This window comes from Boleophthalmus pectinirostris, unplaced genomic scaffold (assembly GCF_026225935.1).
Source record: "Boleophthalmus pectinirostris isolate CB_2022bp ecotype Guang Dong unplaced genomic scaffold, ASM2622593v1 HiC_scaffold_4, whole genome shotgun sequence".
In the NCBI taxonomy this organism is placed as follows: Eukaryota; Metazoa; Chordata; class Actinopteri; order Gobiiformes; family Gobiidae; genus Boleophthalmus; species Boleophthalmus pectinirostris.
In genome coordinates this window covers 38,124,586-38,146,759 of record NW_026571353.1, presented here as the reverse complement: position 1 = coordinate 38,146,759, position 22,174 = coordinate 38,124,586, and the positions used below count along the sequence as shown (strand labels likewise).

General features: G+C 43.6%; 1 protein-coding gene and 1 pseudogene across 1 annotated transcript in view; one reads left to right on the top strand and one right to left on the bottom strand.

Moving 5' to 3' along the window:
* LOC110166397 (dematin-like) overlaps positions 1 to 6,491 on the top strand; it is a 51,123-nt pseudogene extending 44,632 nt beyond the window's left edge.
* A 7,872-nt stretch (positions 6,492 to 14,363) lies between these two features.
* si:dkey-220o5.5 (actin filament-associated protein 1-like 2) overlaps positions 14,364 to 22,174 on the bottom strand; it is a 22,832-nt gene continuing 15,021 nt past the window's right edge. Inside the window, exons 8-17 of the mRNA XM_020931639.2 lie at positions 21,721 to 21,900; positions 21,450 to 21,527; positions 21,244 to 21,313; positions 20,387 to 20,673; positions 20,008 to 20,108; positions 19,835 to 19,916; positions 19,671 to 19,725; positions 19,196 to 19,362; positions 18,100 to 18,210; positions 14,364 to 14,881 (exon numbers count right to left, since the gene is read on the bottom strand). Of these exons, the coding sequence (XP_020787298.1) occupies positions 14,855 to 14,881; positions 18,100 to 18,210; positions 19,196 to 19,362; positions 19,671 to 19,725; positions 19,835 to 19,916; positions 20,008 to 20,108; positions 20,387 to 20,673; positions 21,244 to 21,313; positions 21,450 to 21,527; positions 21,721 to 21,900 (1,158 nt within the window). The 3' untranslated portion in view covers positions 14,364 to 14,854. The remainder of the gene's footprint in view (positions 14,882 to 18,099; positions 18,211 to 19,195; positions 19,363 to 19,670; positions 19,726 to 19,834; positions 19,917 to 20,007; positions 20,109 to 20,386; positions 20,674 to 21,243; positions 21,314 to 21,449; positions 21,528 to 21,720; positions 21,901 to 22,174) is intronic.

The following is a 22,174-nucleotide window of genomic DNA, read 5'->3' as shown; positions in this document are numbered from 1 at the left end:
CTGTCTCCGTACTCCGTGTCCCCTCCTCCCTCTCCAGAGGTAAGAGCCACACTTCCTCTGTTCAAGTCTCCAGCTTTAAAACAGTTTAAAGAAAAGAGGGTCAAATAGTAAACCTATGAAGTGGAACAGGAAGACCTGGAGTCAATGGGTCAAGGTGAGTCCAGTGCAGCAGGTGCAGCAGGTGCAGCAGGTGCAGCAGGTGCAGCAGGTGCAGCAGGTGCAGCAGGTGCGTCAGGTGTAGTTCACAGAGGACATGGCAGGAGCAGAGTGAGCCCAAACGAAACATTCATAAGCAGTTATTTTATTTGGATTTGAGTTTCTGATGGAAAATGTTTTCTTGCTGCAGAGGATTTTTCACTGCAGATATGACAGGCCCATGACAGGCGCCACCTGACCTGAACACCTGCAGATGTGACAGGTCCATGACAGGCGCCACCTGACCTGAACACCTGCAGATGTGACAGGTCCATGACAGGCGCCACCTGACCTGAACACCTGCAGATGTGACAGGTGACCATGACAGGCGCCACCTGACCTGAACACCTGCAGATGTGACAGGTCCATGACAGGCGCCACCTGACCTGAACACCTGCAGATGTGACAGGTCCATGACAGGCGCCACCTGACCTGAACACCTGCAGATGTGACAGGCCCATGACAGGCGACACCTGACCTGATGTTTACTGTGTGTTTGCAGCACATGCTGAAGGAGACACGTGATTGGCTGGACAGACGCTCAGGGGGCGGGTCTTCTCCCAGCTCCACCAATCAGAGCCGGACCCACAGCAGCATGTCGACGCCCACAACCCCACAGGCCACGCCCACTCCCACCCTGACTAAGACCCCCCCACCCCCCCCACAGCACTTCCACAGACCAGGTACTGGACCAGGACTAAACCGGGACTAAACCAGGACTGGACCGGGGCTGGACCGGGACTGGACCGGGACTGGACCGGGACTGATATAATAATAATAATAATAATAATAATAATAATATAATAATAATAATAATTCTTGATCTGTTTGTTCTGTTGTAGAAAATGGCACCAACATTTACAAGAAACCTCCGATCTACAAACAAGGTACTGCACCTGTCCCTGCCCCTTCACCTGCCTCTGTCCCTGCCCCTTCACCTGCCTCTGTCCCTGCCCCTTCACCTGCCCCTGCCCCTGCCCCTGCACCTGCACCTGCCCTTGTGTCCTCATCTTACAAACTTCATCTTCTGTGTGAAATTTACTTCTCATTCTTTTGTCTGTCGTAGTGTCGTCGTCTCCTCCTCCGCTCAGACACATGGAGGATCTGATCATCGAGTCGTCCAAGTTTCCCTCAGCTCAGGCTCCGAATCCAAACCAACCGTCAGCCATCGAGACCGAGTCCTGGCCCTGCCCCCCCTCCACCGCCATCATCGGTACTAAACCAGGACTACACCAGGATTAAACAAGGACTGAACCAGGACTAAACAAGGACTGAACCAGGACTACACCAGGACTCAATCTGGACTCAACCCGGACTCAACCGGGACTACACCGGGACTACACCAGGACACAAGCAGGACTCAACCAGGACCGAATCAGCACCAAACCAGCACCAAACCAGGACTCAACCAGGACTACACTGGGACTAAACCGGGACTAAACCAGGTCTAAACCAGGAGACTGAACCAAGTCTAAACCAGGTCTGTGTGTGTTCAGAGCAGGAGAGGTGGAGGAGAGGAGCTGCCGCTGATGAAGAGGAGGAAGACGAGACGGACGACTTCTTCAACCTCAAAGTCCGACAAACACAACGTCTGCACCAGGTACAAGTACTACAGTACTGTGTACAAGTACTACAGAACTGTGTACAAGTACTACAGTACTGTGTACAAGTACTACAGAACTGTGTACAATTACTACAATACTCTCTGTACTGCAGTAGTGGCTGTAGCAGGAGTGGCAACAGCAGGAGCAGCAGTAGTATTAGTAGTAATAGAAGTAGTAATAGTAGTAGTAATAGCAGTAGTACTAGTAGTAGTAGTAATAATAGTAATAGTAGTAGTACTTGTAGTATTAGTAGTAACATTAGTATTAAATGTGTTTTTGAATTCAGATCCCAGGGAACCTGGGGAAGATTCTGCTGAAGGACGAGAAAACCTCTGCTCCACTTGAGACGCAAGAAAACACGATCACTCCCTGAACGCACCACAGGTCTGAGACTGTAAAACACTACACAACACACTGTACCTGAACGCACCACAGGTCTGAGACTGTAAAACACTACACAACACACTGTACCTGAACGCACCACAGGTCTGAGACTGTAAAACACTACACAACACACTGTACCTGAACGCACCACAGGTCTGAGACTGTAACACACTACACAACACACTGTACCTGAACGCACCACAGGTCTGAGACTGTAACACACTACACAACACACTGTACCTGAACGCACCACAGGTCTGAGACTGTAACACACTACACAACACACTGTACCTGAACGCACCACAGGTCTGAGACTGTAAAACACTACACAACACACTGTACCTGAACACACCACAGGTCTGAGACTGTAAAACACTACACAACACACTGTACCTGAACACACCACAGGTCTGAGACTGTAAAACACTACACAACACACTGTACCTGAACACACCACAGGTCTGAGACTGTAAAACACTACACAACACACTGTACCTGAACGCACCACAGGTCTGAGATTTCAGAAGTCAGGCCTGGGCCTTGTCCAGCTCTCGGGCCACATATGGTCCTTTGGTCGACTCGGACCGACCCGTTTAAAATCATTTGGAATTACAAAATAAACATATTTTATAATTTAACCTCATGCATGGACTAAAGCTGCAATGCTTTTAATTTAGAGGTATTTTTTTAAATGATATTTTTTGTCAAAAACAATTGCCCACCCCTGATTTAAGTGCTGTAAAACACCACACACAGATCTGTCACTAAACGTACCGTTATAATATTCATGAGCATCTGCCCTCAGACCAGAAGGCTGCAGTGTTCTTCACTCACGTCACACTCTGTGGTTTTAAGTTATCATGTAGCCACAGCTGCCCTGGGGCAGATTGAAGTAAAGCTGTTAATCTGCCCCATTGGCTCCTCCCACCACCAACACACACACACAACATATATCCAGGACAATGTGGGTGAAGTGTCTTGCCAAAGGACACAACGACAGAACTTGGTCTGAGTGGGAATCAAACCTTCGGGTTGGGGCTCAGTCTGAGTTTTCCAGTGGGTTTGACTCTTGTGTTTTTGTTTTTCAGGCTCCAAATGGTCTAAATCTGCTCCATCGAGCGCCCCAGGCCTCCCCAGGGTGAGTCCCGCCCCCACACACACACCGACCAATCACAAAGCAGCACCAGCATACAAACAAGTCCAGTCCACCAATCAAATGTCTGTTTGCTTGTAGCTTCAGTCAACAGAGTTCAGCCAATCAGACGCAGCTCCTGAAGGTTTGAAATGTTTAAACTTCAAATAGAAAATATATTTGTCTTTTTTGTTGTTGTTAATATGTTTGTAATTCCCTCACGCTGCCCCCTGCAGGACTCCAGGTCAGTGACAAAAATAAAAATTTGCGGACACCCTGCTCCACGAGCTCGGGTGTCAATTTATATTCATACTGAAGAAAGTGTGATCAGAAATTTTCATTTCGTGATTGTGATTCTTGACATCGTAACATTTCAATTCGTATTCTGATGGATAAAATACACACAACACATTTTATGTACGACTGGACTCATTCGAGAGTTTACGAATATTTATTTTATGCTCAACTACAGACAAATATGCACAGAATTCTTTCCTATGCACATGATTTTTTCTGAAAGCTTTCTTACTCCATAGATTCTGTTTTGTGCGCTAATTCCTGTATTTTTGAACTGTTTTCCCACAAAATGCCACTTAACTGAAGTCAAACGATGATCAATATTTAGCACATGGTTAGGGCTTCAACCAAACAGTCTGTCATGTGCAAGTTAGAGTCAGGAAAACCAGAATCATGTGTGTGTGAAGTGTAAATCTGAACGAGCCCTGACGATGACGATGTGTCTGTGCAGAATGGAGACAGAGGAGCCTCACTTCCCTCCATGTTACACTACAAGGTCCAGTATCTGAAATATACTATTAATTTATACTATTATTTACTGATTGTCTTAAACTTTGCTGTGTTAAATGTGGCTGTGTTTGTTTTTCAGGTGTTCCCGTACTCGACGCTGGTGGTGACGCACAGAGGGAGGAGGACGCTGCCCCCGGAGGTGGACCGCACTCAGCTGGAGGTCTGTGCTTCACTTCACTTCTGTTACTGCTATAACCACTGACATTGTGATGAGTCGTGCTCGCAGATCAGATCATAAAAATACAACATGTTGGATGGTTACAACAGCCAATCAGAGCGGCCAGAGCTTTAAAATCACATAAAACAGACTGTGAGTTTTTATCCATGTTAGAGCATTATTACTTCATCATTAACACTCCTGGAGTCACAGGTGTTGGTTTATGTTGTTTCAGGTTTGGCTCGTGTATCAGTCCACCTCCTCGTGCAGTCAGTAAAGAACTCTTTTTACTGATGGCTTAATTAATCTTTACTGTGGCTTGTACAGTCTTGAGCCACTTTGGCCACTGATGCCACCAACCTCACCAACGCCACCATCAAACCAAAATAATGAACATAAATGACAACTAGAGTAGTATAATATAAAAGACACAAAATAAAGACATGAACAATTAAAAAAAACATACCACGCTGGCTGACTCACACTCTGGAGGTAGAATAATCTTTAAACACAAATTTATTCACTTTATTTTTAACTTGAATTGTCTTGGTTTGCCAACACGTCACACTACTGCTTCTGAACCAGGGGGCGCCTCTAAAGCCGGGCGTACGCTGAGTGATTTTTGGCCCTTTTTGAGCCAATTTTTCACTTGGCCATTTTGGGGGTCACACAGAGTTTTGGCTTAATCGTGTATCGTGCTTCGTGTAGTAAACATGGGGTAACGAGAACTGATTAACACCTCATGACCAGCTCCAGATCGGCAATCATACTCGCAATCGTCACCAGAATATCAAACCTGTTTGAAATCCAGTCGCCTCTTGTGAGGGTTTCGCTCTGTTGAAGTAGTTTGTTTAGTGTGAGAACATGAATTGTGAGCTGTGAACTTTTAAACCCTGTGATTTGGTCGTACAGTTTGAGCTGAGACTGAGTGAAAAGATGGAAAATATCGCACAGCATAACATAACAAGATCGAGGAAAATTTTGGGTGCTGGGAGATTTGCCTGGGTGCTCTGGTCGCTGGGCACCCACGAGATCTGTGCCTTTGCCAGGAGTTGTGTTTTGTTTAATTCACACTTGTTTGAATAATCCTTTATTATTTATCTGTCTGCATCTCCAAAGATCAAAATGCTCTGTTTCATCTTGTTTTTCATCTTAGCAGCTACTTTTACCTTTAATTCAGTATGGCACACATGTCAAACTCAGGCCCGGGGGCCAAATTTGGCCCGCGATATAATTATATTTGGCCCGTGAGCTCATATCAAATATATATTAGAGCTGCCCGCCGGCTACAGATAGACTATAGAGACATTATTTATTTAAAATTTTGCACATTTAAAATCACAATATTGATCTAAAATGACTCACTTTTGTCCAATCTACCAAAATGATTATGCGGCGTTGCCAGATCCTTCCTGTATCACCAATTAAGAAAATAAAACTAAAAGCAAGTACAGAACAGTGGGCGTGTACCGGTGAGGTGAAAACAGGATAGATCAGCAAAATTGCGTTTTGAAAATAAGTGATTAAAAACGACTCAAACATACACAAATCACTCCAAATACAACTTCAGATACTCAAGGAGAAGAAACGACTAGAACATGTTTTAAAGCTCTGAAAAGTCCAGTTTGGTGAAGAGCTCTGATTTAAATCCTGCTTTAGTTGAACCTGCAGTTGTCCTGATGTTAACGTCCTGTGTGCTCCACAGCGCCACCTGTCTGAGGACGAGTTCTACAGCGTGTTCAGAATGACGCTCGAGGAGTTTGACAAACTGTCGCTGTGGAAACGCAACGAGCTCAAGAAGAGAGTCTGCCTCTTCTGAACTGCATCGCCCACCATCCTCCTCTCTACAAGCCCCTAAACCAGACAGAACTACAGCACCCACAATCCCCTGCTCCACGGGGCCCAGACAGAACCAACTTTACCCACGATCTTCAGCCGGCCTCTTCTGAACTGCATTACCCACGATCCTTTGCTCCATGGGTCCCAGATAGAACCAACATTACCCATGATCTTCAGCTGGCCTCTTCTGAACTACATTACCCATGATCCTCTGCTCCACGGGGCCCAGACAGAACCAGCTTTCCCCATGATCTACAGTTGGCTTCTTCTGAACTGCATTACCCACAATCCTTTGCTTCACAGGGCCCAGACAGAACCACAATCATCCCCCAATCTTCAGTCTGCCTCTTCTGAACTCAATTACCCACGATCCTTTGCTGCCACTCAATACCCACGATCCTTTGCTCCACGGGGCCCAGACAGAACCACAATCGTCTCACAATCGTCTGTAGTGTCCCCTGAACTACATTACCCATGTTCCCCGGCTCCTCTCTTCCGCAGACTGACGCTGCTTCAGGTGCTCCAGTGTTAGAAACAGCCTCAGGACTTAGATGCCATAAAAATGTAACACCAGCAGGGGGCGCAAGAAGTGCGTTTAGCGTCAAAACAAAGACAGATGAGTTTGTAGGTCAGGTCTGTTAAAGGGGGGGAACAGACTTTATTCACGCTGACGCCACAAACCAGGAAAACGTTTGGAAACATGCGACGACTTCCGGTGTAGTTCCCGACTCTGTGATCAAACTCACTGAAGTAAATGAAGACTGTAAACGTATGTGCTGTTTGGAATCATCTGGAATTTGCCCCTAGATTAGACCTTGTCCGGCCCTGGTTTAGTCCTGGTTTAGTTCAGGTTTAGTTCTGGTTAGGTCCTTGTTCAGTCCTGGTTTAGTCTTGTTTTATTCATAATTTAGTCCTTGTTCAGTCCTGGTTCAGTCCTTGTTTAGTCCTGGTTTAGTTCTGGTTTGGTCCTGGTTTAGCCCTGGTTCAGTCCTGGTTTAGTTCTGGTTTGGTCCTAGTTTAGTCCCTGGGTCAGTTCTGATTTAGTCCTGATTCAGTCCTAGTATAATCCTAGTTTAGTCACGTTTCAGTCCAGGTTTAGCTCTAGTTTAGCCCTAGTTTAGACTTAGTTTAGACCTGGTTTAGACTTGGTTTAGACCTGATTTAGTCATGGTTTAGACCTGGTTTAGTTCTGGTTTAGCCCTGGTTTAGTCCTGTTTCAGTCCTTTTTCAGTCCAGGTTTAGTCCTAGTTTAGCCCTAGTTTAGCCCTAGTTTAGACCTGGTTTAGACCTGGTTTAGTCCTGGTTGAGACCTAGTTTAGACCTGATTTAGACCTGGTTCAGTCCTTGTTCAGTCCGGATTCAGTCCTGATTCAGTCCTAGTATCGTCCTGGTTTAGTCCCGTTTCAGTCCTTTTTCAGTCCAGGTTTAGCCCTAGTTTAGAAGACCTTGTTCAGTCTTGGTTTAGTTCTGGTTTGGTCCTGGTTGTCTTGGTTTATTCCTGATTTATTCCTGATTAGTCCTTGTTTAGTCCTTGTTTGGACCTGGTTCAGTCCTGGTTTAGTTCTGGTTTAGCCCTGATTCAGTCCTGGTTCAGTCCTTTTTCAGTCCAGGTTTAGCCCTAGTTTAGACCTAGTTCAGACCTTGTTCAGTCCTGGTTTAGTCCTGGTTCAGTCTTGGTTTTTGCTCGGATCGTCTCTTCTTCTTTTCCTTCGCGTCTCTTGAGCCAGAGTCACTGCCCACAGAAACAGCAGCTAAGCATGATGGGACATGTAGTTTTTAACGAACCCACCAGCATCTGACCGACCAATGAGAATCGAGAGACTCTTTAGGTGTCTGGAGGTTTAAAAATACAGACTTTTATTTTGAAATGGAATTATTTTGGGAAACGTTCAAGGCAGAAATAGAAAGTTAAGGTCAGTTTTAAAGGTTTTCACTTCAGAGGGTCAAAGAGAAGAAACTACAATAACACGAAAAGCTCCGAAAAAGTCCAGTTTGAAGATAAAGTCAGATTTAATACATGTAAAATGAAGACGTATGTGCCGTTTGGAGTTGTGCGTAAGTGGGAAAACGATGAAAAAATGAAGAGGTGTGGTCGTAATTGTTGATTCGCCGAACGTAACGGAACGCTACAATGACACGGAGATGAAGAAAACTGGGAAATTTTCTCATTTTTCCAAGATTTTGTCCGACTTATTACCGCGAAAACAGAGCGCGCCGGAAGTTTTCATCGCATGTTTCCAAACGTCTTCCTGCTTTGCGACGTGACTGATGAGTTTTATCAGTTTCACTTTCATCCTTTGTCGCTCTGAGCCCACCCTCCCTTTGCTCTCTGCGCTGAGTCACTCCCGCTTCAGAGCGCCATCGCAACACGACCAACCGCAACCTGCTCATCGCATCAGGTTTGTGAAGTTGTAGTGAACAGTTTTCTATCATGTTTTTGTATATTTACGGAGAATTGTCGTGTGGGAGCATGAATGACGTAAAAAAAATAAAAATAAAAAAAATGCATAGCACACTCAGGTGACCGATGTCCAACAGCTTTTTGAAATTTTTAAATTACGTTTCGGCAAAAAGTGTTCGTCAGATCGTTTCTCTTGCTTTGGAACAGAGTGTACATTAGGGGTGTGCAAAAATATTGAAATATCGATATATCACATTGTTTAATTTGATGACACAGTATCGATATTGTGGGCTGCTGTATCGATATATCGCTGTGTTATTGGAGTAAAATGGGTGTTTTTTTTTCGTTAACCTGATTCATCAGATGGTTTCACTTTATGGAAACTTGTTTCAGTCCTGGTTTAGTCCTGGCTTAGACCTGGCTTAGTCCTAGTTTAGTCCTGGTCTAGACCTAGTTTAGTCCTGGTTTAGTCCTGGTCTTAGTTCTGGTTTAGTCCTGGTTTAGTCTTAGTTTAGTTCTGGTTTAGACCTGGTTGAGTCCTGGTTTAGTCCTAGTCTTAGTTCTGGTTTAGTCCTGGTTTAGTCCTAGTTTAGTCCTGGTTTAGTCCTAGTTTAGTCCTGGTTTAGACCTAGTTTAATCCTTCTTTAGTTCTGGTTTAGTCCTGGTTTAGTCCTAGTCTTAGTCCTGGTTTAGACCTAGTTTAGTCCTGGTTTAGTTCTGGTTTAGTTCTGGTTTAGTTCTGGTTTAGTTCTGGTTTAGTCCTGGTTTAGTCCTGGTTTAGTTCTGGTTCTGGTTTTGTTTTCCACTGAACCGTATCGAATCGATTTGTAATATATCGCATTGAATTGTATTGAATTGAAAGTGCACTGTATCGAAAAACGTATCGTATCGGCAACTTCTTAACGATACCCAGCCCTAGTATACATACATATTTGGTACACTGTGGTCCAAAGCGAGAGAAATGATCAGACTATTGACGAGACTTTTTGCCAAAACGTAATTTAAAAATTAAAAAAAAGAACTTTCGGACATCGACCATCTGAGTGTATTTTTCTTTTCTTTTTTTTTTTTTTTTTTCATTTTTATTGCATTTGCACCTCTACAAGATGTTTGGTGTGCGTTTTCTGTTTCATTTGAGCACAGGAGGGAGGGTTTGACTTGGGCCCAGGAGAGATCACTAGATTACTCAAACTTGCATGCTAAAACCTAACAAAAAAAACTACTAAAAAAAAACAACAACAAAAAAAGGTACATTTTGTGCAGTACCCCCTCTTTACAGTTTAGTCGACTATTGGAGCTCTGGACCAGTTCCTCTTTGGTTTTTCTGTGATGTCATTATTTCAACATTCCAAATAAAATTCCTGAATCTGAGGAGCACCTGAACGCAGCGCCCGACGCCTCCCTCTGGTGGGCGCTGTGGGCACTGCGGCGGAACGGACTGCGATGTGCGATTCTTCCGGACACTGTTGCGTCGTCTCGCTGAAGTCCGCGGCCGCCGAAACCGCCGGACGCAAAGAGGAGCGATCCTATTGGCCCCGCGCCCCGATGATGTCACAGTGATGTCATTCGTTATTCGTCAGGACGAGACGCGAGAGAGAAGAGTCGAGACGATCTGATCACGGAAAAAAAACAAAATAAAACTTAGAATTAACCCTGGTTTAGATTTGGTTTAGTCTTGGTTTAATTCTGGTTTAGTTCTAGTATAGTCCTGGTTTAGTCCTGGTTAAGTCCTGGTTTAGTCCTGGTTTAGTCCTGGTTAAGTCCTGGTTAAGTCCTGGTTTAGTCCTGGTTAAGTCCTGGTTAAGTCCTGGTTTAGTCCTGGTTCAGTCCTGGTTAGTCCTGGTTCAGTCCTGGTTAAGTCCTGGTTTAGTCCTGGTTAAGTCCTGGTTAAGTCCTGGTTTAGTCCTGGTTCAGTCCTGGTTTAGTCCTGGTTCAGTCCTGGTTCAGTCCTGGTTTAGTCCTGGTTCAGTCTTGGTTCAGTCCTGGTTTAGTCTTGGTTCAGTACTGGTTTAGTCCTGGTTTGGTCCTGGTTTAGACCTAGTTTAGACCTTGATCAGTACTGGTTCAGTCCTGGGTTAGTCCTGGTTCAGTCTTGGTTCAGTCCTGGTTTAGTCTTGGTTCAGTCCTGATTTAGTCCTGGTTTAGTCCTGGTTTAGACCTAGTTTAGTCCTGGTTCAGTCCTGGTTTCATTCAGGTTTGGTGCTGGTTCAGTCCTGGTTTAGTTCTGGTTCAGTCTTGGTTTTTGCTCGGATCGTCTCTTCTTCTTTTCCTTCGCGTCTCTTGAGCCAGAGTCACTGCCCACAGAAACAGCAGCTAAGCATGATGGGACATGTAGTTTTTAACGAACCCACCAGCATCTGACCGACCAATGAGAATCGAGAGACTCTTTAGGTGTCTGGAGGTTTAAAAATACAGACTTTTATTTTGAAATGGAATTATTTTGGGAAACGTTCAAGGCAGAAATAGAAAGTTAAGGTCAGTTTTAAAGGTTTTCACTTCAAAGGGTCAAAGAGAAGAAACTACAATAACACGAAAAGCTCCGAAAAGTCAGATTTAATAATTTAGATTAACGTTTTTATTAATTACGTGCAATTTTTTAATTCCACTGACATGTTTTATTTTGTTTTTTGTGTTATTTGAGATTATATTGTCAGTTTGAGCCGTCGTTTCAGGGTTAAAGTGCACGTGACAGTTAAAATTTGTATAGATTTAAAGGCGCACTGCGTAACATTTCTGACTGAGGGTCGGCCACCTGCTTGTCTAGAATGTTCCACAGTACAGATTAAACCCGTTTTGCACAAGGGAGACGAGCAGGTTACAGCACAATGCCACGTTACAGTTCGGGTCTGTGGAGAGGCGCACCTATTCACAGAAACTACCAAAATAAAACGTAGAATTAACTCTGGTTTAGCTTTGGTTTAGGCTTTAGGGTTTAATTCTGGTTTAGTTCTAGTATAGTCCTGGTTTAGTCCCGTTTCAGTCCTTTTTCAGTTTTACCCCAGTTTAGACCTTGTTCAGTCCTGGTTCAGTCCTGGTTTAGGCCTGGTTTAGACCTAGTTTAAACCTAGTTTAGTCCTGGTTTAGACCTGGTTTAGACCTAGTTTAAACCTAGTTTAGTCCTGGTTTAGATCTGGTTTAATTCTGGTTTAGTCCTTATTTAGACCTAGTTTAGTCCTGGTTTAGATCTGGTTTAAACCTGTTTAGTCCTGGTTTAAACCTGATTTAGTCCTGGTTTAGTCTTGGTTTTAGTTCTGGTTTAGACCTCCTGGTTTAGTCCTGGTTTAAACCTGTTTAGACCTGGTTTAGATCTGGTTTAGTCCCAGTTTAGACCTGGTTTAGTTCTGGTTTAGTTCTGGTTTAGTCTTGGCTTAGACCTGGTTTAGTTCTGGTTTAGACTTGGTTTAGTCCTCGTTTAGACCTGGTTTAGTCCTGGTTTAGAACTAGTTTGAGTTCTGGTTTAGTCCTGCTTTAGTCCTGGTGTACTCCTTGTTTAGACCTGGTTTAGATCTGGTTTAGTCCTGGTTTAGTCCTAGTTTTAGTTCTGGTTTAGTTCTAGTTTAGAGGCACGATCCACACGCCGTATAGGAGGAGGGGGCCCGGAACCAAACGACCCACGGCCCAGTAATTAACAAAAATTTGATGAATAGAAATACTATTAAAATTGTAAATGTATAATTTTTATGCCTAATTTTACTTTCTGCTCTCATAAACAGATAATAGTGTTAATAATGTTTTATAAACCTCTAACTGTTCCTGTCTAAAGCCGTGGCTCTTATAAAACTCAATTTCTTGCGACTAAAATGCTAAAATGACAAACTCTCTGGCATTTTAATTTTGTAAACGAAGCTCACCGGAGATAAAAAAAAAAAAAAAAAAAAAAGCCTGGAGACCCTCATAAAAAGTCCTTCCTTGTGCGTAAATAGTTTCTGCATTTTGGAGTTTTCTGTTCATGACAAACAGAGCGCTACTTTCTGTATTTTTGTGCTTTTATTCGACTTTTTTCTATAAACCGACACTTCCAAGAAACCAAATCAGAATTAAAAACTGTCACGTGCACTTTAACTTACTCTGTAGGAATGACGCTTGGATTAACCAATCAGAACTAACCATTCTCAGTGGGCGGCGCTTTAAAACCAACTAAAATATCGCACTTTCTTATGTTTTTGTTGTTGTTTCGTTTAAATAAATTCATAAATAAAAAAAAAAAACCTCTGGACACTTTGTTAAACTTTGTGCACAGCAATAGAATAATAAAAACACCTTTAAATCGCTGCTTCCTGTTTGAGCGTCGCCAAAATAAAACCGCGAGCATCAGTCACTTTACTTTTATTCTGAAATGTTGGTGATTCTTTTGTTTTCCTTTTAATGAGACGTTTCTTTTGCTTTGTTCTGATTGGCCGATGTAAAGTGTAAAGCAGGAAGTAGTTAGCGCCATGACGACACAAAGATTGTTTTGCTTTTTGTACATTTTGGAGTGTTTTATTTTGAAAGGGATGTTTCCTGTCTGACGCTGTGTTGTTGTGGAAAACAGGAATTAAAATAAAATGCATTTTTAAACACTTTCTGTGAGTTTTCATTCTATTTTTATTTTGAACTTTCATAATTAACTTTGAAATGATAAATAAATATAAAAGATAAAATAATTTAATTTCTGCTTTTAAATTACTACTAAATACCTCAACTCTGCCAACAACCAAGCTTCAAATAGAGCTGCTAAGATGATCAGTCTTGAGTCTCGAGACTGGCCTTGAGAACGGCCTTGAGAACGACCTTGAGAACGACCTTGAGAACGGCCTTGAGACATTTTTTTTTTTTTTTTTGTGGTCTTGGTCTTGTCTCGGTCTTGAAGACGCTTGGGCTTGGTTTTGTCTTGGTCTTGAAGGTACTTGGACTTGGCTTTTCTCGGTCTTGAAAGTGCTTGGACTCAGTCTTGTCTCGGTCTTGAAGGTACTTGGACTTGACCTTGTCTCGGTCTTGAAGGTACTTGGACTTGGCCTTGTCTCGGTCTTGAAGGTACTTGGACTTGACCTTGTCTCGGTCTTGAAGGTACTTGGACTTGGCCTTGTCTCGGTCTTGAAGGTGCTTGGACTCGGTCTTGTCTCGGTCTTGAAGGTGCTTGGACTTGGTCTTGTCTCGGTCTTGAAGGTGCTTGGACTCGGTCTTGTCTCGGTCTTGAAGGTGCTTGGACTCGGTCTTGTCTCGGTCTTGAAGGTACTTGGACTTGACCTTGTCTTGGTCTTGAAGGTGCTTGGACTTGGCCTTGTCTCGGTCTTGAAGGTGCTTGGACTCGGTCTTGTCTCGGTCTTGAAGGTGCTTGGACTCGGTCTTGTCTCGGTCTTGAAGGTACTTGGACTTGACCTTGTCTCGGTCTTGAAGGTACTTGGACTTGGCCTTGTCTCGGTCTTGAAGGTGCTTGGACTTGGTCTTTTCTCGGTCTTAAAGGTACTTGGACTCGGTCTTGTCTCAGTCTTGAATGTGCTTGGACTTGGTCTTGTCTCGGTCTTGAAGACACATGGACTGGGCCTTATCTTGGTCTTGAAGGCGCTTGGACTCGATCTTGTCTCAGTCTTGAAGGTACTTGGACTTGGTCTTGTCTTGGTCTTGAAGGTGCTTGGACTTGGTCTTGTCTCAGTCTTGAAAGTGCTTGGACTCGATCTTGTCTCAGTTTTGAAGGTGCTTGGACTTGACCTTGTCTCGGTCTTGAAAGTGCTTGGACTCGATCTTGTCTCTGTCTTGAAGGTGCTTGGACTTGGCCTTGTCTCGGTCTTGAAGGTGCTTGGACTTGGCCTTGTCTTGGTTTTGAAGGTGCTTGGACTTGGCCTTGTCTTGGTTTTGAAGGCGCTTGGACTTGATTATATTTCATTAAGGCCGCTGCTTTTGGCAATAAACCTGCACGGTCTCGATTTGGTTTTGATGGGCCGTGGTCTTGGTCTTATCTCAGTCTTGATCTTGTCTCGGTCTCATCCTTTAAAAGTCTTGGTCTTGTCCTGGTCTCGGGACCCTGTGGTCTTGGACTGGTCTTGGTCTTGACTACAACACTAAGAAACACGTCTGACAGTAAATGTCCTGAAACAGTTGAATAAAAATACAAAACTAAAACAGGTTAAAATAGTTTAATTATAAATGAGTGATTGTTTTCCATATAAAAGTGCTCTTTATAAAACATTGTACAAAACCACAGTGGCAGTGTGAGGTGGTCCTGAGGATGGGACATAAAACTGACAAATAAACAATATTAATACAAAAATGAAAACAAACGATCCATAGTTCACTTTAAGCTCCTCCTGTTCTTCTGACGCTGTATTTTCTCTGTACAGGTTCAGTTCTGGTGAAGCTCAGGCTGCAGCTTTGGTCTCCCACTCCTGCGAAACAAAAACATTACTTTAGTTTTACATGTTAAAGATTCACTGTGGGACTTTTCTGCTCTGTTATTGCTTTGTCTGGAATGTTTCAGTGGAATGTTTAAACTTTATCTAAACTAGTTTTGTCAGTCAATAAAAATATTTAATAGATGAATTAAAATAAATATAAATAAATATAAAAAATATAAAATGCTACTAATAATAATAACTAATAACTAACTAATAATAAATAAAACAAATATAAATTAATTTGCGATTAACTATGACATTCATGAGATTAATCGCAAATTAATCGCATATTAATTGCATATTTTTGTCCCTTGAATAATCATTTTAATCCTCTTATCAACATAGAAAAGTGGATAGGTTTTGTGGAAATGTTTTTTTTTATTGCACCTGTGTTTGTGATCGTGTTTGTCCCAACACTGCTGTACAAAGGGCTCCTCTGTGAGTTTATGGATATATTATTTTGTTTATTTTTTATTCATGTATTTATTTTGGGCAAGTAGAGAGTTACATACTTATACAATGGAGCATAGAACATAAGTGAAATCATAATAGAAATAGAACCACAACAAAAAAATTGTCCGAAAAGGAGTGGGAAGAAGAAAACTTATTTAATCCCACCCCCACTCTTCTAATCTAACACAATGAGCTTTCTTTTGCATTTTTCAGACATTTTGCATTAAACCATATGAACTATTTACAAGTGAAGACAAAGAGTCACTGTTATATATCTACACTGACGACTGCAGTCCCACCCACCCACAGAACATCACTGTCAAACTCGCTGATGACACGACGGTGGTGGGGCTGATACCAGAGGGGAATGAAGCGCCTACAGAGATCAGGTCCTGAAACTCAGTGAGTGATGTGCAACTAACAACTTGGCACTGAACATCACCAAGACTAAAGAACTCATCCTGGACTTTCTGTACATCAGCGACCAAAGTGTGGAGCGAGTGGAGTCCTTCCGATTCCTTGGGGTTCACATCTCTGCGGATCTCTCCTGGTCAGTCGACAGTGTTGGAGAGTAACAGATTACATGTACCGGAGTTAAGTAATCAGAGTACAAATTATGAGTAACTGTATTCGGTTACAGTTACTGTTTCAGTGAGTGTTAATTGGATTACAGTTACTTTGTTGAAATAACTGGATTACAGGGCGGTAATTTCTTGTTTTCACATTTTGGGCTAAATCACTTTTTTTTTTTTTTACCAAGTCTAAACCAGGACTAATTCAGGATTGAACCAGGACTGAACCCAGGTCTAAACCAGGACTAAAACCAGGTCTAAACTAGATCTAAACCAGGACTAAAACAGGACTAAAACAGGATTTAACAGGACGAAACCATGCCGTGCAGACCATGTCTCCTCCTCTTCTATCAATAATATTTTTAATATGGTTAAGGAAAGTCTGGGCTTTTTATTGTCTTTTAGCAGACGAAACATCTCATGTGAAGATTTCCTAATTTTTGCTTCTCTACAGTAAATCAAGTAATCCAAAGTATTCAGATTACGTTACTCACTTTAAGTAATTTAATGGATTACGTTACAAACTACATTTTGGGGTATGTAATCTGTAATCTGTAGGGGATTACATTTTAAAAGTCACCTTCCCAACACTGTCAGTCGACACCTCAGCACTGGTCAAAAAGGCCCAGCAGCAGGAAGGAGCGACTAAACACAAGCTGCTGGTGACCTTCTGTCCTTCCACCACTGGTCACCTGCTGACCTCTGCAGTGTCAGTGTGGCACTCGAGCTGCACAGAGGCCGACAGGAAGCGTCTGCAGAGGGTCACCAACACTGCACAGGACATTATTAGCTGTTAGCTGTCTCAGCCTTCTGACAGGTGCTTCAGGTCAATTCCAGTGAGGACCAATAGACTCAGGGACAACTTCTTCCCCAAAGCTGTCACCATACTGAATGAGAACTGATAATTTGTTTTATTTATTATTAATTCTTGCACTTGATGGAGCAGCTCTGAATTTCATTATACTATTGAATAATGACAATAAAGGCTTTCTATTCTATTCTATTCTATTCTATTTAGCTTGGTAGTATAACATAAGCAAACCAACAATGGTAAGGTTAAGGATACAGACAATGGTAACAGACAACAGATACAAGTATGGGTCCAATGAGATTAATTTGGTCTTCCGATATTTTATGTTATTAGGTTCTTTTTACTGACCAAGCGTTTGTTTTTCATACCTGACAGTTTCGACTGCTCCCTGCGCTCTTCCTCAGAGTCACGTGACGTTTCTCTGTCGTGTCGCTCAGTTGATTTGAACAGGTTTTGGCACTGTCTTCTTAGCAGTGGAGGCAGGACAACAGCGCCATCTGCAGTCCGACTTCCTCAGGACAGTATCCCAGTGTGTGAGAGTAAAAAAGCCCCTCGTCCTGGTTTATCGTTCTGTGGGCACGTTTCCGTATTTCAATTGGCTCTATAATCCAGAGACAATGTTTATTTTCCTCTGTCGCAGTGATGTTTGCTCCGTCCTGGTCCAGAATGTGTTTTTCTCTTTTACACTGGTCAGAGAAGCCGGTTTAAGTTGTTCCTGTTCTGCTTTGTGTTTTGTTGCCCGCGTTTCGCCTTCGCTGTTTCCCTCTCGTGTTCTGTTCTATGTTCCTTTTTTCGTGCACTGAACCCTGTTTCCCCGATGTGTGTTTTATTGAAGGACATGGAGGTATTTCGTATATGACATTACATTTATGCTCTGGTTCTATTTTGTCTTTCGGGTGGATGAGTAATTGTCTGAGTTTTCTGTACGGTTTCACTGTGTTGATATTGTGTTTTCTCATTGCCCTCTGCACTTTTTTTGTTATGCCCCTGATGTACAGTAATGTTACCATGCCTGTGCTCTTTTTTTCAGTTTTATTTTTGTTTGGTGCTGTCATCCTGCCTCCACCGGTAGGAGGACGTGCCAAAACATGTCACAGCAACATCACGTGACCACTCTGAAGAAGAGCGCTAGTGAGCAGTCGAAACTGTCAGGGATGAAAAACAAACTCTTGGTCTGTAAAAAGAACCTAACATAAGATAAAAGTATTGTAATGGACGGCACAAACCCGCAAAGGTAAAGAAACAACAAACATAAACCAGCGCTACAGAAGGAAGTATTGTTCTAATATTACGACCCATTCTCTATAAACTGTGACCCCAGAGGAGCCACAGGGGGCAGTTTGTAAAGTTCCATAATGCATCTTTAAAAGTACCTTCTTCCTGTTGGAGACACGTCCGGTCTCCAGGAACAGCACCGACGGAGCGCGCTTCAGAGAGAGTTTGGCTGAAGCCGTTCTCCTCAGCAGAGGCGTCAGGAAACTGGACTGAAGGAAGAAGAAGAGACCAGTGTTACTACAAATATATAACACGTAAAAACAAAATAGGGACCTAATGTGTATACACTGAGATTTCATTGTTATATGTAGGTGGTCAAATGTGTGTTTTGGGCTGTGAGACCTAACCCTGTCATCTCATTGAGCTGCCGCTATGAACTTGATTGGTTATTTATTTAGGCAGATCGCCTAATGAAAAAAAAAAAAGTCAAAGTATTGGGACGGTTTATGCCATTATTCCGACAATTAGATGTAAATGTCTAAATCGCAGCAGGTCAGAATAGCAGCATGGAATCGTTCACAATGAATACATGGCTCTGTTAGTACAGCATTTGTTTTCTTTGTAAACGTCCCTTTCCGTTTCTGACAGCAGAAGGCGCTCACTGGAGATGGTGGTGAAATTTAGAACATTTATTTCCAAATGTAGACTCGAAAATGTGTAATATTAATTCTAAGGCAACTAAAGTATGTTTAAAAGGGAATACATGCATCCTGAATTTCAGACTTCCAGTCATCACATAATGCATACAATGAAATGCGAAAAAGTGAGCATCAAATTGCCATGTTTGTTTTTCCAGTGGGATGCGTCTATTGTCAGAGCCAAAGTTTAAAGTCTTTTGAACCATATCACTTTTGTTTGTTTCCACTGTTAGGATCCAACAACCACACAATTACGATGTCCGAATCCCAAAACTAAAATATGACAATATCAGAACCAGAAACAAAAGTGATATGGTTCAAAAGACTTGAAAAGATCGACTTTGACAATAGACGCATCCCACTGAAAAACAAACATGGTGGTTTGATGCTCACTTTTTCGGAGGATCCTTCCCAGTATGTGTTACACGATGACCAGAAGTCTGAAATTCGGGATGCATGTATTAAAGCCACAAGAATGCGTCTTGTGCAGGATTTCTAATGCTTCACTTGGAATGTTCAATGTATCTCCATGGAGACGAGCAGGAGTGTCTCTCACCTGGGCGCGCTCGGTGCAGATGGCCAGTGACTGCCTGAAGGAGGTGCGCTTGTTTTTGGTTGCCAGGTTGACTTCTGACTCCGCCCGCAGCTTCACTCCGTTTGAGGCGTGAGATTTCCCAGCGAGCTCGAGTCTCTGAACGCACCGCTGCTCCCCGCCCCTCCGCCCTGAACCAAAACAAACACCACAACAACACAGGCTCCTGAGACAAAAATTCAAGTTTGAGACATGTAAACGTGTGTTTTGTGACACAGGGGATAAGGACTCGGAAAATCTTTTCTTTTTATGTGATTTCGTACAACAATTTTGGTTTGATTTTCAATTTCTCGAATCAAAAAAGGAATAAAATTTTGGTGTATTAATAAATTATAAAAGAATGGAATCTGGCAGAGGTGGGACCAAGTCGTCGTTTTGCAAGTCTCAAGTCTTTGACCAGGTTTAAACCAGGGCTCAACTAAGACCTCGAGGTACTGACGGTTGAGGCTGTTGTTGCCGTAGGTCCCTGAGTCTTGGCTGGAGTCTTTGTGGAGCTGAAAAAACATAAACATCCATATTAGTTTTACCAAAAGCTTTTGCAGCAGCAGCAGTAGTAGTAGTAGTAGTAGTAGTAGTAGTAGTAGTAGTAGTAGTAGTACTGACCTGGTGCTGTAGGACTGAGCTGTTGGAGTACAGTTGTGTTTCGTAAGTGTTTGGTGAAGGGAACCTCCGCGTCTGGAGACCACTGAGGAAACAAAACCAGGACTGAACCACGACTGAACCAGGACTGAATCAGGACTCAATCAGGTCTATACCAGGTCAGAACCAGATCTTACCTGAGGGGGGCGCTGTCCACGGGTGGGCTGGACTCTTGTCTCTGATTGGCTGATTCCTTCAAGAGTTTGATCCAGCGTTCTCTCTCGTCTGCACTGCACACCTGTACACACACACACACACACACACACACACACACACACACACACACACACGTACATATTTAATCTTTTTTATTTATTTTGTCACTTTGTCAGAGGATCCTTCCCAGTATGTGATGCGCAGTGACCAAACGTCTTCCTGGTTTGTGACGTAAGCGTGAATAGAGCTTATTTGTATAATGAACAGAGAGGTTTAATGTGGTTGAGGAGGCCACACAGAGGTGAGTGATAAACTCTTCTAATTGGCTGTCCCTCCCTCTCTCCTCTGATTGGCTCTCACCTCCAGCACGGCGGGCGCCTCACTGAGCGTGCTCAGTGTGATCCTGTAGGAGTGCGGCGTGTCCGGGCCAGACGTGACCTCACAGCCAATCAGAGACAGTGTGTACTGGGGGGTCCTGCCGTGGTCTGAGCCCTGGTTCTGATCCTGGCCATCTAGACTGGGGTCTAGATCCGGGCCCAGGTCTAGACCTGGGTCCTGGTCTCTGTGGGCGAACATGTTCAGGACTTGGCCCTCCACCTCACAGTGCAAACTCTGCCACTGACAGTTCATCAGCACGTTCAGGTAATCTGCAACACACAGAGAGGGCATCTGACACATCTGACACACAGGGACACAGGAGGACGGGAGGGCATCTGACACATCTGACACACAGGGACACAGGAGGACGGGAGGGCATCTGACACATCTGACACACAGGGACACAGGGAGGACGGACACACAGGACACAGGAGGACGGGAGGGCATCTGACACATCTGACACACAGGGACACAGGAGGACGGGAGGGCATCTGACACATCTGACACACAGGGACACAGGAGGACGGGAGGGCATCTGACACATCTGACACACAGGGACACAGGAGGACGGGAGGGCATCTGACACATCTGACACACAGGGACACAGGAGGACGGGAGGGCATCTGACACATCTGACACACAGGGACACAGGAGGACGGGAGGGCATCTGACACATCTGACACACAGGGACACAGGAGGACGGGAGGGCATCTGACACATCTGACACACAGGGACACAGGAGTACGGGAGGGCATCTGACACATCTGACAGACAGGGACACAGGAGGACGGGAGGGCATCTGACACACTGGTATAACATACTGTGACCGTGGTGCTCACCTTTGTCCTTTTGGAGGTGCTGTGGAGCTGAGGATCTCTCATCATCTGAGTCAGTCTGCACTGCACTGGACTGAAGACAAAAGAAACAGGTCTAAACCAGAACTAAACCAGGACTAAACCAGGATCAAATCAGGTCTAAATCAGGCATGAACCAGGTCTAAACCAGGATTAAACCAGGATTAAACCGGGTCTTACCCAGGTCTTACCCTGCAGGACAGTGGTTCAGTTCTGATCCCAGTTGAACTTTGAGTCTCGAAGTCTCCACAGCTCAGCTCCTCGATCACCTGCCACACACACTTAAAGAGTCACTGTGTAGTAGAAGCAGTAGCAGTAGCAGGAGAAGTAGTAGTAGCAGTAGTAGTAGCAGTAGTAGCAGCAGCAGCAATAGTAGTAGTAGTAGTAGTAGTAGTAGTAGTAGTAGTAGTAGTAGTAGTAGTAGTAGTAGTAGTAGTAGTAGTAGTAGTAGTATTATAGTACCGTCTTCCACTCTTGCGCATGCTGGAAGCTGCTGAAGCCCAGGACGAGGCTGTGGGACCCTGGCAGCATCAGTCTGAGGGTGTGGGGGACCCTCCTCTGGGGTTTGGCCTTATATGTCAGGAGACAACCCCGGAGGTCCAGCGCCACCTGCGGGTCAGGGTCCCGCGGGCACTTATAACACTGTAATAGAACATATATACACTTATAACACTGTAATAGAACATATATACACTTATAACACTGTAATAGAACATATATACACTTATAACACTGTAATAGAACAATATTATTACACTGTAATAGGACACATACACAGTTATAACACTGTAATAGGACATATTTATGCTTATAACACTGTAAAGGGGGGTTCACACCAAAGTGTCAGAGCTTCCAGTTTATATGTAAAGTTTATGTGGAAGCATGTCTGGGGTGTCCTGCGTTTTTGCAGCGCATC